We start from the raw sequence: 21,739 nt of genomic DNA, 5'->3' as shown, positions 1-21,739 counted from the left end.
AAAATATTAAGTTAAAGGAGTCTTTCATTTGTGTATTTCTTTTATTTACCCTCCTGAACTACTATAGAGGTCTGATTTCCAATGAAATCTGAAAAAGTGATATTTTGTAAAAGTACCCTATTTTTTAATTTACTAAGTAGCTATAATCCCAGGCCTGAAAAATACCATATTCAGTAGCTGCAGTTGCTCTTTGAAGCAGCATTCCCAAGATTTTTTCCTCTGGTAATTACTGAGCAATCCATTGTCACCTTTAGGCCTGGCATAGGATTCCTGCGTGCCTGTTTATTTTCTGGCTAATTTGGTTTCTTTACATCACATGACCTTCAGTGATCCATATGCAATATGGGAATTATCCTAGTAGGACTTTCTTTAGAGGGTTCGCAGAGGTGTGCTAAGCATAAGTAATACATCAATTTTTAAATCCAGGCAGAATGAGTCCATATCATATGTTCCAGGAAAGCCTGTAATGCTGTAAGAGAACCAAAGAGCTTCTCGATCTTTGTCATTTTCCGTAGGAAAATGCCTCACCAAGTACATCCTTTTCTATGCGTTCTGAAGCAGGATATTTATGGGGTCAGAGAAAGACACTAAAAACTTGCCCAAACTGTTTAGCTCATATTTATTAACTGCTTAATACAAGCCAGGAGCTGTACCTAGGACTTTACATGCCTTGTTTAATTTTCCCCAAAATCCTGGGAGGTTTTTATTTCAGTTATGTAGATAAGGAGCTTGAAGCACAGAGATGCTGACAACTTATCCAAGGTCACAGAGTCAGCGTTTGAGGTCCAGTCTGCTGACTTCAGAGCCTGGAGCTGTAACCAGTACTCTGGCCTCCATGGTGTGTCCCCCTACGTCTTGTTCAAGAAGAGTTTTTCCAATCTGTGTAATTCCCAGACAGCTCTCATAAGATCTTATCCCCTTTGGCATTTTACACTATATTCATATGAGCTCTTTTTCAAAAAAAATAAAATAGTATTTATTCAAAAAATATGCTTCAAGTACTCATCATGCGCAGACATGTAAGACTTCTCTAAAATTTTTACATAGTTAAAAAGTCCCATGGGGAAAGGACTGTGTCCTCTTAACCTACATTTTTAGATTTTGATGTAAAATATCTTGAGTAGGTGAAAAATTACTAGCTCTCTGTTCCACTGGAAAAAGACAGCTGCATTCTGTGTGCTGCTCTCCACAACCAGACGTGTTTCACAGGGAGCTCATTAGGTCCTCAAACACTTATTAAGCCTGCCTCTCCATAGACAGTATGAGGGGAGTATGCGGAAACAGGGCAGAAGAAGACATGGCCCTGGATCTGCAGGAGCTTACAGCCCAGGAGCTCACCGCTTTGAAGAATTCACAGCCCACAGACAGACCATAGCATCAGGTCCACCAAAGCCCATAAAACCAGAAGTTCAAGAGAGAAAGAAATCATAGCCACCTTGGAAAACATCAACTTGCTTTATTGGAAAAGTCTCCTGAAGCTGATTTCTCACCTCCAGCTTCTTTCCTTAGTGCTTACTGACCATTACTGGGAGGACCAGGCCAAGGGTAAAGCTAGGGGGAAGCCGTCACAAGTTACTTGCAGAGGACAGAGCTAAAGAAACATGTAGATTGCCTTCTGAGCATCCAACAGCATGACTGAAAATGAATTAACTTTTATTTCCAATGTATATTAAAAGAGATAACATGTGAATATGCTAAAACAAATTGAAACAGCAACACCAAGTGTTAGGCAGTGAGCTTTCCTTCCACCCTCGGAGGCAGCATCTCTTACTTGGTTCTTGAATTCCTCCAAAAGAGAGTTCTGGGCATTTATAATGGACAGAGGTTTATGATGCCCCAGCTCCTGGTCTAAGCTAAGCTAAGCTTCAGGGCAAAGTTGAGTGGCCCATCCTGAAGGCCTGGCCACAGGGATGAGTCAGAAAAGTGGGCAATGGAGAGTTTAATCAGAGGGAACTGCTCCAGTCCTGGTTACCTCCGGGGCATGCTGGTTGCCCACGTGCAGGGTGCTGGGAGTCAGACACTGGGAGGAAAGGGAGGCGGAACCGGGCCCTCCACACTCACAGCTCACCTTACAACTCTGCCAGGCACCACCCATCTTTTAGAGAGAAGCGCAGTATGCGCTGGGCACAGGAAGCAGATACGGGAGAGATGACGGAAGATTCCAAGGAGGTTTTAAGCGCTCACAAGGCCCAACCGCTATTTAGGGCTTCCTTGCTGGGGTGCTGGGGCAGGTGTTGATCCGTGGGGCCCGGGGCTGTGCTGTGTGGTGAGGAGAGAAGCTCTTAAATCTCCACTCCTAAAACCACTCTCCCTGCATCTCATAAGCACCCAGCTGTTGTGTATCCTCCAGGACAGCAACTCCAGTTATTTATCTCTATATTCCAGGATTAACTCATAAAGTAATGAATTGTCCACTGAACTAAGTTTGGGCGTCTGTCTGGCCAGAGCCACCTCCTGGCCCGCACCCTCAGCTGGGAAGGCCATTGACGTGGGCTGCAGCCTTCCAGCCTCAATTCCCCTCCCTCTGCCACCTCCCCTTCATCCCTCCCTCTTCCGCCCCTCCCCCGGTTATTTGGGAGATTAGAGTTCATTAATTAAATCCTGTGCTTAGATCGAACTGTAACGTTATTCCAATCACATTTATCTTGCAGGCGGCAGAGGAGACGGCAGCCTCGCTGGAAACGCGCTGGGGAGCCTGAGCCGGCGGTCGGAGACGCACGGCGCGCAGCTACATCGCCACGCCGCCGCGCAGACCCTCCATCTTCCTGCTCAGCCTCCTGGCCCGCTCGCCCCGGCCTTGGGGGCCTGGCTTCTCTCTGGGGCTCCTGCCCGCCCCTACGCCCTGGCCCTCCGCGGCTCCCCTGCCCGGTCCCCCTCCCCACCCCCCGGCACATACGCTGACACGCGCGCGCGAACACTCACACACACACTGACACGCCAGCGAGCTGCTGGCCGCTCAATGGACCGCTTTCCCCGCTTTTCCTGATCCCAGCGCAGCCCGGGATGAGAAATTGCAAAATGGCCCGGGTCGCCAGTGTGCTGGGGCTGGTTATGCTCAGCGTCGCCCTGCTGATTTTATCGCTCATCAGCTACGTGTCCCTGAAAAAGGAGAACATCTTCACCACTCCCAAGTATGCCAACCCGGGGGCGCCCCGAATGTACATGTTCCACGCGGGATTCCGGTGAGTGCGGGCCTCTGAGCGCCCTCAGGTATCTGGTTTATGGGGCCGGGAGGTCAGAGGGGGGTGTTTTGCCTTCTCCGAGACACTTTGGGCAAGAAAACTGCGTGGTCCTTCCATTCCTCTCTCTGATTCTTACACCACCACCCCTCCCGTGCTTTTTTTTTAACCCAAAGCCCCTAAAAGGCGTTGTCCTAATCAATGTGATTGCATTCTCGAATTCTTCTTCAGCATCCCTTCCCCCATTTCAAAAATGGGGGGAGGGTTTAAGGAGAATGATGGTGGAGGGAGAGGCCTTGTGTGTATTTGGGAAGGGGCATGGAGAGATGGACATGCGTTCGGTGAGTGCCTACCCCGCGCCCTTGTCCGCAGACTCCACGGCCGGGCTCCGGGCGGTCCGGGGCGATTTAATGGCGCAGGCGCCGGACTCCTCTTGCGCTCTCCTCCTTTCCTCTCCCCAACCCTTCACCCCATCAAATGATGCGCGGGTCTGTTCTCCTGAAGCCCCTGGGGTATTCGACCTCCATCCTTCCCTCCCTCCCCCGCACACCGCGCCATCGCCCCCCCCCACCCGCCTTTCCGGGATTTCTGCAATTCCCCCGCCCTCTGCGGGAAGCGAGCCTCCTAAGGGCCGCCTACCCTCGCCCCAGCTCCAAGTCACCAACGGGCGCAAGGCTGGACTGAGAAGGCTCCGGGCGAAGCTTGGCGCAGCTCGTCGACAGCCTCTGCCCCAGTGTGCCCCCCTAGGAGCTCCCGCAGCAGAGCCTCTGAGGGGCGGGTAGCAAATACAGAGTGCACCCTGTGGTCCAAGCCAGGCCAGAACGCGAAACCTAGAGAAGCCCCACCTGGGCAGAGGAGTGGAGTTGGCCAGCCGCCTCCAGGGGGGTCCCCAGTCAGGGGACAGGGAGTGAAACCAGACCTAGGCTCGGGAAGGAAGAGGTTAAGGACGGAGCCACCCCCAGCCTTCCCCTGGGTCTCCGGTTCATCGGCCCTTTCTACAAAAATCAATCCGGCCGGACCGCGGGGGCGGCGCGGGTAGGGCGAGCCGTGGTGCGGCCGCTGTCCGCGGTGCTGACTCCCTGGTCCTCTGCGCGCATCAGTTCCCAGCAGAGCGCCGGGCGTCCGCCCCTGCTCTCCGTAAGACGGCCATTTTATGGTCTTTCCCGCACCCGCAGGGATGGACAATGGAGACGGATTTCCCTCGTTTTCTTCCTTCCTCCCGGGTGTGTGTGGGGAGCAGAAGCTGGACCAGATGAGAAGGGGCTCTGGGGCGGGACGTAGCCAGTACGTGTTCCAGCCGCGCCCCATCCCCGCCCCGCTCCCAGCCGGCTGGACTTTAATGGCTACCTTGGCTTCCCCTAGCTGAGGCCAGCACGTTTGTCTGTGTACTCATACTCCTCTCCAGGTCACAGTTTGCGCTGAAGCTTCTAGATCCGTCCTTTGTGCCCTTTCCGCATTCTCTGACTCATGAACTCCAAGCCAGACCTAAGTGGACATTTAATCGGACAGCGTTTTTACATCAAAGGTAGGATAGGGGGAAAAGATCCAAAAGGTGTTCTGAATTCTGGAGCTCAAAAACAAAACAAAACGAAATAATACAAAACAACAAACATCTGCCCGCCCCCCCAACCCGAGGTGTATTTGCATTGTCTTCTTGGCCTGACTGAACAAAGGCTGATTAGTAATCTTTTTAAATTTAAATATGTAGTGCCCTCTCATAAAAAGAAAACATCAAAAACACCAATTTGAATGGAAGGGAAAAAAGATATTTCCAGTATCCTCCCTAACTTGAGCTTAATTGAGCACCATGATGTATAGTTAACATTATGGCTAATACTGCCAAAGCCATTTATTTAAAATAAAAATTAAAAAAAGTTAAGTACAAAAATACCACCCAATGCATTTTCATTCCCCGACTAGAAAAAAATTTTTTTAAATAAAGTAAAAAAGTATTGTCCCACTGAAACACAGAAGACACTACACTTCATCCCTAACAAATTACTAGTGAAAATCTCGGCCCAAATATATGCAGGTATTTTATGGTTTTGGTTTTTTACCTGTTTCTTCTCATTAAACTTTTATAGCTTTTAACGTATTGCAAAAGCTACCCAACATTGTTCTTAATTGTCTTGTAGCAGCTTCATTTATACATGAAGGAGTTTTTGTGTTATGTGTGTGGGTTTTTGTTTTGTTTTGTTTTGTTTTGGAGGTGGGGAAAGAAGGATGAGATTTATACAAACGTATTTATTCTCCTCAGTGATATCTGGTCAACTCTTAAGAATCACAGATAAGTCATTTTTCCTTCCTCTTTGGTGGGATTATTATGCTGCTAAATGGAATGTGAGCCATCTAGTGTATTCATTAGGGGTATGAATACTTATTTTACGAATACTTATTTTACCACTCTATTTAGGGTGTTGTGTTTTGGTCATAGAATTTCTAGTTATTGCACTCTTTTATTTTAATCTAATGATGGAATTAAAACAAATTCAGTAGCTATCCATGGTGTCATGAAAATGTTTACATGAAAGGTTGACACACGGTCACATGATTATGATTAAAATTTTTTAAACATTAATTAGAAGTTAGTCCATGACAATAATTGATTAATTCTAAAACTCTGAAGTTTTTTTTTAACTTTTGTGGTTTTAATCCAATATTAATTTTATAGACAGCCCAGAAATTTTTCATGGGTCGAATACAGTATACCTTTTCCCCAAACATGTTTCTGACTCAATAAAAATATTCTTCCCACACTAGGCCATGTGACCCAAATAACCAGTTAGAACAATATTGCCTTCTCAAAACATCCCTCCTTTTAATCCATTTAGGTAAGCTTTAATTAACTTTCCCAGTATCACTTTAAACTTACTTTACCTTTGTAACAGTCTGTAATGAACACTGTTAGTAACTTTGGAAGTTCTGGCTTAAAGCTTTCAGTTTATGTTTCTCTGTATTTTGTCAAATGAAGTAATTTTTAAAAAATAAGATTCCAGGTAAAATGATGATATGCAAAGCATTTAGTTTCATTCCTGCTATTTTTTTTAGGCAAAAGACACAGGAGGTTCAATATGGTTTCTTAGAACTGAAGAACCTACTAGCAGAGTAACCTATGACCGGTCTCTCTTAAATATTTTAAATAGCAGAGACTTTAAGAGGATACGCTTAATTACACTTAATGCTCAACATGAAAGCAACCAGAAATTAGTGCTAAGTATCACCCTTGCCTTGTTTATCCTCTGAATTCTTAGAATATACACACATTTTCAGGATTTATAATAGCTTCCTTTTCTAAGAATTAGGTTTCTCTAACTTAAATGGGTTTCTATATAATCAAGTAGAAAAATGTTCCTTTTTCATTATTTAAAGGACGTTAATGAGATTATCATCTCATTTCTATTAAATATTCAACTACACCCACTGCTATTACCATTTTCATATTTTAATAATAGATAGTATCATACTGACTCATATCTGTTTGGCTCTTATTTGGACACCAGTGATGTTTGATATTCCTTGAACGCTGCAGTCCAATAGCAAACAAGTAGTCCCTAGTTACAAACTCTTAGTCACCAATGTTTGTGCATTAATGTGAGCTCTTTGGGGCCTGTGTAAATTGTCTCCCTGTATTTTCTGACACAGTTTGGCCTATGCCTCCCCCTTGATCAAATACACTTTTCAGGTAGAGCAGAAAACCAAAGAATTGGCAGCTAAAAACCATAAATTACAACATTTACAAGCTTCAAAGGACTATACCCAGAATTTGAGAGACTAGCACATGTTTGTAAATTCTGAAGCAGTTCTTCCTTCAATTATGAATGTATAATCTTTCTTGGGTTCAGTGCCTACGGTTCTTGTCTAAATGAAATAGCATAAGACATAAGATGGAAAATCAATTCTTTTGAATGGGATATATTTAATGAATTTCTTTTTATTTTAGGCAAGAAATTCTTCAGCATGTCGATGTAATAAAAAATTTTTCTTTGACCAAGAATAGTGTTCGGATTGGACAACTGATGCACTATGATTATTCCAGCCATAAATATGTTTTCTCTATTAGCAATAACTTCCGATCGCTGCTTCCAGATGTGTCACCCATTGTGAATAAGCATTATAATATTTGTGCTGTGGTTGGAAATAGTGGGATCCTGACAGGGAGCCGGTGTGGACAACAAATAGATAAGTCAGATTTTGTTTTCCGTTGCAATTTTGCCCCTACGGAGGCTTTCCAAAGAGATGTTGGAAGGAAAACCAACCTTACCACCTTCAACCCCAGCATCCTGGAAAAATATTACAACAATCTTTTGACCATTCAGGACCGTAACAACTTTTTTCTCAGTTTAAAAAAGCTCGATGGGGCCATTCTTTGGATCCCTGCATTTTTTTTCCACACTTCAGCAACTGTTACCAGGACACTAGTTGACTTTTTTGTTGAACACAGAGGTCAGTTAAAGGTCCAACTGGCTTGGCCTGGAAATATAATGCAACATGTCAACAGGTGTGTATATTTTATTGCCTTTAACTCATACCCTACCAGATGGCAAATCAATATTGTAATCTCTTGGGGGTGGTAGCGAACTGATTAGTTAGTTGTTGCGGTTAGCTTAGTACCTTAGAATGAACGCTTATGTTTTGTAATGAATGAATGGATCATTCTAGGTAAGAAGTTCAGTCTCCTACCCCAGCTGGTAACCAAGTGTCAAATGGAGGGACTGGTGTTTCATCAGCTTCTCCTCTCCATTCCCTGTCCCCTTCCTTGGTGGTAAGCCTAACAAGCAGGCATGGAAATCACCACAAATCAATAATTTTCTTTTAATGGATAGCTGTGTCCCAATAATGCCAATGACTAAAGTGGACAAATCAATTGCTTTTTTTAAAGATGCAATTGACTTTTAATGTTCCTTTTTATTTGATATTTGGGTGTTTTTTAGATGTCCAAGATTAGAAAACCACCTAGACAAATCAAAATTGTATAATCTGCTTTTATAATTTGAGATTTGAGTGCCAAAACATGTGAAAAGTATTTTATCAGCTCATTGTTATCCCTTGTAATTTGAAAGACAGATTAACCAGGATGCAATATTTTCGTCTAGTCCGATGAATCTTAACTCTGGCTGTACCTTAGAATCACTTGGAGAGATTTAAAAAATACTCTTGCCTGGGCTCTAATTCAAGAGATTCTAATGTAATTTGTCTGGTGGGGGAGGAGAGAGGCTCAGGCACTTGGTATGTCTTAATAACTCCCCAGCTGATTCTAATAAGCAGACAGAATTGGGAGCAGGCATTTGTAAAAATGCAGGGCATTTTATAAAGCGAGATTAATTGCAGAATTTTTTTCTTTAAATAATCTGAGGAAATTGCCTCAACTCTAATTTCCCCTATGAGAATAGCCCCAGTGTCCTAACGTACTGTCCAGATGTTACTGCAAGTTAGAGTGGGTTCTAGGAGGTCTGGTAAACAAGGATTGTAAAATTTTTATCCCATGGTAGATGGGTACATAGTAGCGTACCTGTAGTCCTCTAAAGTCTTCCAAATTTAAGATCTGTGTAGTTGACCTCTCATATAAGGAGGAATTATCGTGTAATCAACTGGTATGTATCTAACAGGTAGGGTGATGCCAGAATTTACAGTCCACACTGGAACCTTTTCTTTGAAAGAAAAAGGGCACTATTAAGAATTACAACAAAGACAATAGGCAAAAACTGGGACTGTTCCAGTTTCCCAGGATGTATGGTTACCCTCTTAAGAGGTAATATAACCCAACTCCTAAGTTTAAAGATGCATTAACTGAGGTACAAAGAACGAGTTATTTACCCAACGTCACTGCCCAAAATGGGCAGAACCAGAATTAGAAGCCAGGCCTCCTGCCAACCTGTCCTGTGGTCTTTTGACCTCATCGTTTTGCTCCCCTCTTGCTCTATGTAAGTATAGCTGTACTAAAAGAGACATCAGAAGCCATTCTAACTCCTTAGGTAAGAATATTAAAACAAAGACTGAACTTCTGAATTTCACCTGGAAGGGAAATGTCCACGTGTAGCCTTCAGGTAGTGAAGCAGGAACTGCATGTGACAGAACCTTCAGGAAGCAGCCTGTGTGGCCCACCTGGCCCCCAGCCTTTCAGCAGGTCGGGCTTGAACATGCTAGTTCAGGGAAAACTTGGAGGAAGTACAGTCCATGGAAACCTGATTCATGAACAGTTTGATTCTGCCTGCACAGCCAGTCACAAAGGCACACGTGTGTGCGTGCACACACACACACACACACACACACACACACACACACACTCCACAGCAGTCTCAGATATTTGGCAGTTTAGGTAGGAAGGCTTCAAATTACTATCTAAATATGGAAGGAACAACCATAATTTAGCCTTTTTTAAAATTCAGAAAGTGTGTAAATACTTTTCTTAGGTTCTGGCACGCCAAAGAAGGGCTTGGGAGCATTTGGTTAAGACAAAGGAACAGGGAATGTGATTTTTTTACGAGCGGGTAGAAAAAAAATAAGGCCCTACAATCTTTCCAAACCCAAGAAGACAGATTTCATCTCTAAGTTTGGATAAGGAAGTAACAGAGGAGGCCCCCTTTGATTAAGCAACCTCCTCCCCAGCCCAAGGGCCCTTTATGTGTGAGAAGCACAGTCATTCTCACTGGCGGGCTTTTATGGCATCACCACTGAGTCAGAGACACCACTCTTTAGGACAACCCAGAGCAGGGATGGCTTCAAACATGTGTGACTTCTATAGTAACACACGAGCCCACGCTTAGAAAGGCCGACGCTTGGTTTAATACTCTGCTGTTGCCCTCTTGAAATTCTCAATAATTTTTGAAGTAAGGGCCCACATTTTCATTTTGCACGGGGTCTCACAAATTATGTAGCCGGTCCTGCCCTGAGGTGTTTTGTGGTCTAAAAGACAGATTCAAAGCAAGTACTGGTTAAGTTACCTGGATAAATTCACTTCCCAAACCAGTCACAGTGACCCAGCTGACCAAAACCTTCAACACTGGCCTCTGAATCCACCTGTACTTATTGTTCCACAGGTACTGGAAAAACAAACATTTGTCACCCAAACGGCTGAGCACAGGTATTCTTATGTACACCCTTGCGTCAGCAATATGTGAAGAGATCCACTTGTATGGATTTTGGCCTTTTGGATTTGACCCCAACACAAGGGAAGATCTTCCATACCATTACTATGACAAAAAAGGAACCAAATTTACTACCAAGTGGCAGGAGTCCCACCAGCTGCCTGCTGAGTTTCAGCTGTTGTACCGAATGCACGGGGAAGGGCTCACCAAGCTGACTCTGTCACGCTGTGCCTAAGAACTGCGAACAGAAAGTGCCAAACGGCTGATTTAAAAGTGCCCCAACTCACACTGAATAGTCGACAGAATAGAACCCTAGAGAATTTCTTATAAGGATTGTCTGCCACTTAAAAGGAAAGATGTCTTCTCTCCCCCTTTTGCGCTGCTCTTTTAAGGGTCTTAGCAGGACAGATGCTTGGAAGCCACCTGACTTAAACTTGATTGATAAAGGGAATGTTGCATCTGGAACTATGCTGCTAACGAAATGGTCTGAAGTATTTTCATGTTTGTATTTTAATAATAAACTGCCTCCCATTTTTTATGAGGATTAGGGCTGTAATTTCTGCAGCTTTGCTCAGATACAGTCCTCGTAATCAGAGGCCTCTGGCCAATTTGAGCAGGATTTCAGTTTTGCCTGGGTGGGATCAGACTCTTTAAAATGATAACATAAAAGACTGGCTTGCATATATTGTCTCTCTCTCTCTCTCTCTCTCCCCACACCCCTCAACCACTCCCCTGACCCACCCCCCCCCCACCGTGGAGTTTAATATTTTTGCTAGGAATCCTATTGAAATAGCTTTGCTTGTATGTCTTGCATCTGTAATTGATATGTTCAAGGCTCTGGGTAACTTTGATATTTCATGACAAACTGAGCAAATCATGATAGGGATCCCCTTATGATTACTTTTATAAGAAATGCCTCTTATGAAGTTCTCACTAGTCCGTGAAGTCATTCTACAGCAGCGTGGTTCCTCTCTGGCGAGACGTGTATAATACAGTGCCTCTTTCACTACCACGAAAAAAGCCTAGGTCGTGGGCGGCATCTCATCTCTTGGCGTGAGGGCTGTTATGGCAGATCATTTTGTTGCCACGTTTGCAGGGCATTGCAGCCTGGGTTTAGTGCCTCCCACAGTCCCAACCCGAGCACTGGGCTGGGAATTCTCTCAGAATACAGAGGCAAGGAGTCAGCTTAAAAACCTGGAACTTATAGGAAAAAGGAAGAAGAGGAAGGAGAATACTTAGAAGTTGTTATGGATCCCGTATCCCCTAAAGTGTTGTAACTATGATTAGGGCCTCTGAGAACCAGCAGGGTTAAAGCAGAGAAGATGCTCTGAGGCTGGCCAGGTCCCCATGTGAATAGCACTGAGGCGAGGTCATCTTGAGTATCACTGTGTCCGTCAGCACTGCTCCAGAACTTCAAGACAATCGTAGACACCAGATATTCCCTCTTGCCACGGAAATTGGATCTATACATCTACAAATTAAGCATTTTGAAAGGAAAAGCCACTGTGTAGTGGCAAGATTGGTACTAAATTAACCCTTGGAATTGGAGATGTATAGGCCTGCTGCAGAGGAATTCACTAGCCGTTCTCTTTTCCATCATTTCAGCCTTAGGAGTAGAAATCACATCACTCCTGTCCCTGGCTTTTCACTGAGCAGCACTTTGTTCCTCCAGTTCAGCCCAAAGCCTGGCCAAGTTGATGTTAAATTTTAATAAGAGTTTCTTTCTTCTTTCCAAATGCCAGTCAAGCACATTTATAATACATTTAGGTGGGGTAGCTTGTTCTTTTCCAGAAATCTTCATCTAGATTGCTTGTCATGTTACAAATACTGTTTCAAATAATTACTATAGTTCAGTAATCAGCTCACTGCCCCTCCTTGAGAAGGTATCATCACGCCTAAAATCAAACCAAATTCAGTAAGGAAAGACTCAGTCCTTATGCTCATGTTCTGCCTGGTCCTAAAGGGGGGCTGTTTTATTCTAATTTTTTTCCAGAAAGCTAATCAGAGCAGGTTACGTAGATCCAGTACTAACCAGTGAAAGAAAAATCATACAGGTTCAAACGTGTTACCAATTGTGACACGTCTCACAATGTTGTGTGAACGGCAATCATCCAAACAGACAGGAAAAAATAGGAATAGATGTTTTGAAATGGGAAACACTAAAACAGCTCGATACTTGAAATAATTAGAAGGGGAGATATTAAAAACATTTTAAAATTCAATGGTGTAATTTGATGGGCACCGAAACCACATGCTTATTCCCTATCACTTTAAAGAGGAAAGTACTACAGTTCTCATGCTGTTCTCTGTGAGGGTCACTGAGAGATGGATAACTGACAGGAGTGTTTAGTTGGCTCTTCCTAAGCACTTAGTTCATTTGGTTACAGCTAAGTGATATTAATGCCAATATTATATGAGCCAGCTTCTGACTCTGGAGTTTTAATCCCAATGTGCCCATTAGATTTCACTAAATATAAATATGTAGACACTTTGAACCAGGAAGGTTAAAAGAACAAAAGACCACAATCCCTAAAACCAGTTAATTGTTCTATTAGTGGACCATTTAAATTAAATCTCATCAGAATGGCAAGTTTGGGGATTTTTTTTTTTTTAAGTTTAGGGAGATTTTGTAAATCTTACTTCACTCTTGGCTCCATTTTAACCTAGAGTGAGAGGACTTTGCCATCTCCCAACATCATTTCATCCATCACTTTCAAAAAACTCACAATGTTGAAGAAACAGACCTGTCTCCCGGAACTAGAAGAACTTACAGATCAGGCTCAACCCCTGCTTCCAGGTAGGACTTCCTGGAGCTGATCCAAAAAGACCATACTTCCCTTTTCTTTAAAAAACTCTGAAGAAAATCCCAAGTCCTCCTATAGTGGTTAACCACAATTCTCATAATTATAAATTCTTTATATGCAGCCTATATCCTCCTTTTGCAAAAATTAGATTCAATATGTTAGTAAAGCATTTATCCCAGTTTTCGGCATGTAGTCTGCACTCAATAATATATGGCAGCTTTTACTGTTATTTTTATTGTTAGTTATGCCCTTGACCTACAGTTCCAGCATAGAGAAAAACAGCCTCTAGCTGATCATACAAAAACTCTTCTTGTTTTTAAAGACCATTTCAAAGATTAAACCTATAGAACCACTGTCATGACCAAAAGGGTTGGTGGGTCCCATGAGTCCAGATTAGGAAGGCAGTGGTGTAAGTAGCCAGAGCTCCCGGGGCTGTGTGGTCAAGAGCAGGGAATTGGGCAGACGGGCCTTTTGGGTCCTCCCTCCTGATTCAGCTACAGGTACAAACCCCTGGCATTTGCATTGCCCTTGCTTTATTGGTTCTAGGTTAAGTGCATCCTTTTGTCAGAATCTTTCCTCTTTTCAGATACTCACGGCAGAGCCCACCCCCAGCTATTGGAATAAATATCACCATAAAGCCCCCAAGTCTGTCTACACATGACACCAATACAAATGACCAATTCACTTGCAGAGGAAAAAAAACCCACAAACATTTAGCCACCTGTTTAATGCTAGTTCCTCAGTTTTCATCAGTTGTTCTGAGTGTCATGTGCAGACATGCAGATCCAGGCGAGACAGAGTTAAAGTGTGGTATTATGAATCCCTCCCAAACCCAGAAAACATTCCCCATATTTGACGATTAAACGTCTATGCTTCCTCCGCCTTTGCTCCTGTGTCTTCACTGTCCTTGATCATTGTACAAGTGCCATGCGTTTAGTAGTGTGTATGCCTAGCAGTGCCGACTCTGACCGCTGTGCTGTCTGTGTGTAACTTTGATGTTAGGCACTGACCATGGGGCTACCAGCCAGGATGTGCAAAAGAAGAGGCTCCCCCAGCCTCCTTGTGCCCAGGCCTCCAGTTATCCATGAATGTGAGTGCCAGGAGTAACCTAACTTGGTGGGGAAGCTGAGGAATGGAAGAGCATTTCTTCTGACTTAGGGCAAATTACTAATTATTAGACACTCACAGACAGTAAAGAGGTGTTGACTTGAGGGCAAAGGTAGCAGGGACAGAATTCTAGAGCCCTAGGACGCTGGAAATGGAAGAGCCTTTGAGTGGCTCTAGTCCTAATTCTTGACTTTCCAAATGAGACATGGAGAAACAGAAAGGCTAAGTGATTTTCCCAAGATTGCACAGGAAATCAGTGGAGAGATTCTGACTCCTCATCTAGTACTTCTTGGCTAATCAGCATCAAATAAAAATGGGCTCAAAGGGAAAGTGATTATGGTCTTGGGTTCACAAGGCACAGAAAATAAGTTATAAAAGCTGTAAAAGAGGAAAAAAGATTCTCCCCCCACCAAAAAAAAAATTATTTCTCAATGCAAAATGGAAAAGGAGATGCTTGCCTAGGTATACAACAGTCCACTGGTAATAACCTACATTCTCCCCTAAAATGAGAGGAAACCTACTTGGTAAATCATGATTCTGATAAATCTGGTAAATCACAATTCAGTTACTGACAGTTCCCAGTTGACAGATGGACTCTTATCTAATAATCTATTCGTCTTAATAAAATCGTGTTTTAGTAATATGTATAGGTAATTTAAAAGTTGAATACTGAAGATGGTTATGTACTTCTCCATATGTATAATTTTCAGTTGAGGCCTCTTGAGGTAAAAATACATTTTGTCAATGCCTCCCATATTATAAGTAATTTCAACAGCAGACTCCACATTATTGCATTTAGTTCAATATGCTAAGAAGATGTGCAAATAATAATGAATAATTTGAGCTGGGTCTTCATGTGCAAAATGAGAGACTTAGCAATTTTCTGTACAATTCTGGATCCTTAAGTCCTTTTCCCCTCAGTTGTTTGAATGTGCCAGGCAAAAGCTTCTGTTTAGCCTCTACTTCTCCCTGAATGTGTAGAACTATGCTTTTGCTTACAAAGTTGGGGTTATGTGTATGTGGCTGAAAAGCCCAGATGGAGGATCATAGGTGCTGGGGACTTAGAGCCCCTGGGCCACCTGATGGACCTGTCTGGGCTCTGTGGTTCAATTAATCAAGGCCACAGGTGAGTTGATACCAAGGACCAAAATGACTAAATATGCCTCTCTCACACTTTGATTGCCTTGCCACATAGATATAACATTTGAAGTGGGAAACATTTTAGAATGTCATTATTGTATTATGCAGTATTTCTTAAAATTTCTTTTTATTCTGATGACTTATTATTGAAGATATACGTGTTTGAACAGATGTTTTTATCCTCAGTGAAGCTCACTCTCTTGTTGTTAATTACAATGGAATCACAGTGAAGAGCCCGCCATGGAATAACTGACTCCAATTTAAGATTACAGCGGGGTTATGGGGTAAGGACGTGGATTATGCCACCAATCCACCGGCAAGCAAAGCTGAATGACAGGAGAAGCTAATACAATCCCTGCTCCCCACCCCAGACCTTTGACTCAGAATGTCCTGGAATAAGCCCAGCTTACACAGATTCCCGGGTGATTCTGTTGTGGCCACAATTTGAGAAACAAAAATATAGAGCAAAGTCATATATACCATGTTGACCAAAGTAGCTGAATGCTTATCACTCCTCATGCAGTTAATATCAGATCTGTTCCCTGGAGTTATCATGGCAATATAGACACAGTCTTAGTGACTCAACCATTCAACTATTTTGGCTAAACTGACCAGTCACTAATTTGTAAGTGAACAGTTACTGGTTAATTTAGTCAGAATGGATGCAAGCCTGAAGACAGTCAGAGCAGGGAACATAGCTTTAACATACTTTACCTCAAGGCCAGCTCTTTATATTTCACTCTTTATATTTCAAACTAAGAGACAGATCTCAGGTCACTCATATTTATAAATAGATAGACTGAGAAACAGGGAAGTTAAACGATTCATTCAGATTCTACTTAGATGTCATTCCCAGAGCCTAAAATATTCCTCAAGTGCTCTGATTTCTCAACCCCCAGGTAATGCCCCAAACGCACACATCTTCGGGTTAAAATGAAACCAATCAAAAAAGAAAAAAAAATCAAGAAGCTAAAGTTGTAAGACCAAGTGAGTATAAGAGAGGTGGCCAGTTGGCACTGGCTGCCTTGTGCCAGCCCCTGTTGAACGAGGTGCCCCCATCCTAATGAAGCTGTGGCCAGGCTCCTTACGATGGCTGTGCACATGCAAAGCCTTTAATCAGCAGGGATGCTAAAGATCTCCTTTGAGTTCCCTGCTGTGGGGTTAAGAGACAGCTTTAGCTCTTTGGTGTGCTGCTAAATGTTTTAACGACTGGCTATGAAGAATGATGAAGCCCTGATCTGTAGGACTTGCCAGTTTCCGTGGTGTAAATACTCTCATCATAGCCGATTTCAAACTACTGACTTGATGTCGACCAGCTGAAAATGTCACATGTTCTCAAGAGCCGCTCTGAGCTGGCTCCAGCACAGCACTGCCTGAACAATTTCTGAGTCAGTGACACCAAATAGGAGGACTAGCAGTGGCTTGCAGGGACTCCCAAGGGCCCCCCCTCCGCACAGAGAGGCGTTTCCACCTTGATCAATTCTACTGATTCTTAGTATATTATTGGTCCTTGAGGCTAAGGACCCTAAGGTGTTCAAAATATTCCCTAGCCATGTGACTCTTAGGAAGCACTCAACAAACTCCTCAGAACCTTAGGAAATTACTAGCCATGGCTTGTCTGATTTCTAAAGTTGACCTTTCAGGTAAACACTCTTTAACTGCCAGTTGAAACCACGTTTGGCTGATCTTTTCTTACATCCTATAGTCCATCGCCTGTTTCCCCAGTTCTCTAATTTTCTCTGTCCTCTCCTCAACCTTCTGGCACAAGATTTGACAGGCATCCAGAAATTAGTGCCTGCAAAGGAGCAGGGGAAAAAACAAGACATCCAATACGCTTACCTGGACCCATTACACCTGGAGAGGCTCCGTAGTTCAAATGTCTCTACCTCACCAGGGGGACACTCAGCTAAGCATCATGTCCATACCTGGGGCTTCAGTGTGCACTCGGCTGGGCTTTATCTGCACTCAGAAAATTCCTAGTGGGCTAAAAACACCACTAAATAAGAATACTACTGGGAAAACTGTAAAGGAAGGCACCCTATGATGCCTTGCCCTTAGCTAAGCTAGCGTAAGGCTGGACCCTGAAAAACTCTACCAGAAAACATTTGGCCACTGCAGTCCCTGGGCATTGAGCACGACTCTCCTTCTTCCTCACCACTAGTTATAAGTGAAAGCCCTATTTCCTGAGTATCTAGAAATCAGATACCCTAGTGAGCCACAGAACAAGCTTTGTTTGCAAATTAAAGGTGTTCTGATGTAAGTCATTCTTAGGTGGGTTTAATTAAATCCTTTGGAAGGTAATGCTGGGAAAAAAAATGTACTTAATTCCTTACATACAATAAGTGGCCATAGGTTTTTATTCTGCATGTAGTAAATCAAAAACAGATCATAAAGGACCAAATCTGCTTTCCTTGCTGTAGTAGAATATCCTATAGGTTCTGTAAAACCTTTCTAGACTGTGAATGTTTGAAGCTCAACTTGGACATTTTCTATATTATGTTCCAAAGGCCAGGGTATGCCTCTGTTTTCTGTTCTTCTTAACAGTTACCAAAATGAGCTTGTTTCTCTATACTTAACACACTACATTTTATTTTAAATGAGTCAGGTACATGTTAAAATGTTTTCTTCTGTATTCAGAACAATTTGCATGGAGCCTGGGCACAAAGTAGGCCTTCATCCTCTGGCTCTTTTCTGGACACCAAAGAGGTTAAGTCCATAGTTACAAACAGAAGGGATTTGACAGAAGCCCCCATTTTATTATGAATAAATTGACAGCAAAGCCAGCATTGAGGAACCAGCCACCTCCATAACATCTTTAGCTAGGGAGGGTGGGGAGAAAATCTGGTAGATAATGGGACAGAGGTTTGGTCAATGTGTGTAAGTGAAATAAAGTCATTTAATTATTTTCAAAAAGGAAGGGGAGATTTCCCTCTGAAATCTAGAATCCAGACCATTTTGCAAGACTTAGTATAATTGGTATCCGTGAGAGAAATACTCTTTCACCCCGCTTCAAGATCCAGATCTAAGCCCTTACTAGGCAGAAAGCAGCCTTACAGCCAAGAGCCCTGGCAGGGGTTTATTGATGGGTTGAGATCCAAACATGGAACATCAGCAATTAGCACAGAAATTCACCCAGGACACAGAACAAAAATACCGAAGCATCCCAATGCTGCTTCATTTACTCACATAGGACAGTCACCTAAGTCCATAGCAGAACTTCACAGATCTAGACATTCACTCAGGTCTAGATTCTAGGTGAACATCTTCAACATGGACATGAGACAACTGAGGTTCAGAAAGTAGGAAGCTTATCTGCCCAGCTAGTTAACTGGAATTAGAGTCTGGGTCTCCCCACCACTGATTCTACTACACCACACCATACTGCCTCCGTTCTTTAGAAGGGAAGTTGACAATCCATCGTGAAAGCATAAATCAGAAAACAAGGCAAAAGAATGTTTATGGTATCTTCTCTCATTTAACTACTTGGTTTCACCATTTCATTTTAGCATCATTTTAAGGAATGTTATATCAGTGTAGGATGAGTAACAAAGATCTTTATGGTGTAATGATGGAACCAAAAGGTCAAAAGGTAGGAGAACAGTGAATGTAAGTTACTAAAGAAATGGGGAGGCAGCATGTGTCAGGGAAAATAAGTGCTTCTTGTGCTGTCATAACCACGGAGCCCTCCCCCCACGCACCTAGTGCATTTGTTCCGGAAATGCTATTTTATGCTGAGAGACTGGCATTGAAGACTTCACTCCTTCCCAGCTAAATCAGAAGACCTCTTGCTCTTTGGAAGAAGCTTCAACCCTTAGGACCCAGACTCACGTCTCTTGTGAGAGGCAGCCTCAGCTGCTCTTAGAAACAAGCTGCCAGACTGACAGGGCCATGGAGACCTAAAGAAGCCAGCATGCTGGACTGAGGAACATGTAAATAACCTCCTGCCTTCGTGGTGAACAAGGACAATCATCTTTTTCTTTTGTAAAGGTAATCGCGTGTATATTGTGACTGTAGTTTACGGAGAAAATGCAGTGATTTGCTTCAACAGCTCCCCAAATGTACCTGTTAAGCGTGAATGTGCCTGCCTCATTGCCTCGTGTGCCAAACACAGTACTGAATGCGTTGTTTTTAAATAAACTGTTTTATCGTGCACTGGAAAACACTGCTCGGTGTCTCTGCCCCGTTCGGAAGACCCCACCACAGCCACACGCACACACACACACAAACACACTGCATCCAACGAAGACATTAAATGCATCCTCCTTTCTTCATTCCCTGTGTTTTGAGGAATTCTCCTTGGAGATTTGTAGAACTCCAGAAAGGTTGAGCTTGGCTGTCTACAGCCATGAACTAGTCGCAAATACTAATAGCTCCCCGATGCCCAATTTTCCCCTAGGTCCTTTAAATGCAAATCATGCAACAGGCCTTAACATTGTTAAATAATAATACATTACTCTTGAATGTTACAGTCACATACATCATTTTATTTCATCACTAATCAGGTGAGAGAGGGATGCTTAAGGACGCGGTTCATGCTGCACTGCTAGTGGCAGAGTTAAAATGAGAAACTGACTCAGTCCAGGGCTCTTTTCCTTGCATCTTCACACCGTTCCAGTCACTCTTTAGACCACTTTCCCTGAATGCCCCCATCAGCCTCCATCCCCTTACCCTGTGTTATTTTTTTCAAAGTATTTTCTTTCCTCACTTGAAATGATAGCATTTATTTATTCATAGTTTTTCTGTGTCTCCCACTATATTATAAACTCTACCTTCTCCAAAACAGATAAATTTGCCTGCTTTAATCAGCCTATGCCCCCAATGCCCATAAGAGTGCTAGGAACTTAGTAGGCTATCAATTGATATTTGTTGGCTGGCTGGCTGGCTGGCTGGATGGATGGATACACCATAGAGTCTGAATATCACTTCCACTCATGTTTATCTCCCTTCCCGTCTTTGTGCCTCCACCACAGACACCAAAAGTGCTCACTCTGCTCTGACTCTGCTGCCTCAGATAGCACCATGAATAAGTATTTGTTGACTGAACGAATGAACAGTCCCAGAATTGTTTTTCTCAATATCTATGCTCCAACATTAAGAATGTCCCAGCATATTAATGCACCAAAGCGCACCCTGATTGTAATTTTAAGCAAAAGGAGAACTTATGTAGGGTAAAAAAAATACAGTATGGTTGGAAAGACCCCACCTTCGGTAAACAGGGTTGCATCAGAGAGGGTTTGTTGCAGTACTCTCTAATTCAAATCAAAAGTCCTTAATGGTCACTTATGTGTAACGCCAGGCAGGATAGGAACAGGATACGAAATGAGCAAACTCACAATGCCCCTCCTGAAGGAACTTAAAGGTCTTACTGGGGAAATAGTTCAACACATTACAGGGGAATATCATTTACCCTATGCAGCTCCAGGGAATGTTGGGATGCAGGTGACAGACAGAGAGAAAAGGAGAGGCAAACAGAGTAAAGGATGCCCCATTAAATTCGAGTGAAGGCAATAAAAACTTTAGACACCAGATGTAATACTCAGGGCTTATATTTTCTGAAAACTACTTGACAAGCTGATGATTCCCCCCATCACCTCTCACAGAGAAGCCGTTAAGTTATTCTAAAACAAAACAAAACACTTCACAAACTTCAGCAAAACATGAAATTGACACCGAGCTTATTGCAGGCTCTCTTTGCCTGGGGCCAATTGGTACAAATTAAATTTTAAAAGTAGAATTTTTTTCCCTAAGAAAATGCACTGCCACAGCTTGACCAAGACAGAAAATTAAAGAAACCCCACCCATAAAAGGGCCAACTTGACCCAAGGCTCCCAGGTCAGTAGGGCAATCAGCTTTCTGCATTAGTCTAAGCAAGCGTGTGGGCTCCTTCTCCAGCGGGCCTTCTACAGGGTCCAAAGGCCCGGGGTGGCCCATACCAGCCTCAGTAGCTGAGGTTTCCCCCATTTGAGCGCGCTCTTCTCAGTGAGTGAGCTAGCCTGACAAACAGGCTGCTCTGAACACTATCTCACACCACTCAGAACATCATAGGTGACCAGGAACTTAGAGATTCAATGAATTCAATGCTCTGGTTTCCAAATGAAGAAACCAAGGCTTAGGAGTTAAAGTGACTAATCTAAATGTATCGTCCTAGCGAGCCACATTTTAAGTACTTTATCAATTTTCTGGGACTCAAACGACAAAGTTATTTTTACATCAACGAACAATTCTCAATTCTAAATGATAATATTTGAAAGGAAAATCTGGTCATTTTAACTCTTTTTTCTTATTATTATAAAAATATTCTTTGAAAAAATATTAGAAAATAGAGATAAGCAAAAGAATATTTAAAAAACCTAAAACTTTCACCTGTTTTTGAGTGTGTGTTTGTTCTAAACCATGCATACTGTTGCATTCTTTTGATTTTTCT

The 21,739-nt window shown here is 43.0% G+C and overlaps 1 protein-coding gene across 1 annotated transcript; it reads left to right on the top strand.

The window, feature by feature from the left end:
* The first annotated feature begins 2,660 nt into the window (after window positions 1–2,660).
* ST8SIA3 (ST8 alpha-N-acetyl-neuraminide alpha-2,8-sialyltransferase 3) lies at window positions 2,661–16,048 on the top strand. The gene is made up of 4 exons (XM_028169001.2): window positions 2,661–3,182; window positions 4,585–4,704; window positions 7,120–7,677; window positions 10,217–16,048. The coding sequence occupies exons 1-4, from the start codon at window positions 3,004–3,006 to the stop codon at window positions 10,497–10,499; spliced, it is 1,140 nt and encodes a 379-aa protein (XP_028024802.1). The 5' UTR covers window positions 2,661–3,003; the 3' UTR covers window positions 10,500–16,048.
* Window positions 16,049–21,739: the final 5,691 nt, after the last annotated feature.

This window comes from Balaenoptera acutorostrata, chromosome 13 (assembly GCF_949987535.1).
Source record: "Balaenoptera acutorostrata chromosome 13, mBalAcu1.1, whole genome shotgun sequence".
Classification (NCBI taxonomy): domain Eukaryota; kingdom Metazoa; phylum Chordata; class Mammalia; order Artiodactyla; family Balaenopteridae; genus Balaenoptera; species Balaenoptera acutorostrata.
This window is presented reverse-complemented; position numbering and strand designations above follow the sequence as displayed.

Excerpts from the sequence above, each read along its gene's own strand:
- ST8SIA3 (XM_028169001.2), top strand. The coding sequence starts at position 3,004 with ATGAGAAATTGCAAAATGGCCCGGGTCGCCAGTGTGCTGGGGCTGGTT. Across the intron at positions 3,183-4,584 it reads ATGTTCCACGCGGGATTCCG|GTCACAGTTTGCGCTGAAGC; the intron begins GTGAGTGCGGGC and ends ACTCCTCTCCAG. Across the intron at positions 4,705-7,119 it reads ACAGCGTTTTTACATCAAAG|GCAAGAAATTCTTCAGCATG; the intron begins GTAGGATAGGGG and ends TTTTTATTTTAG.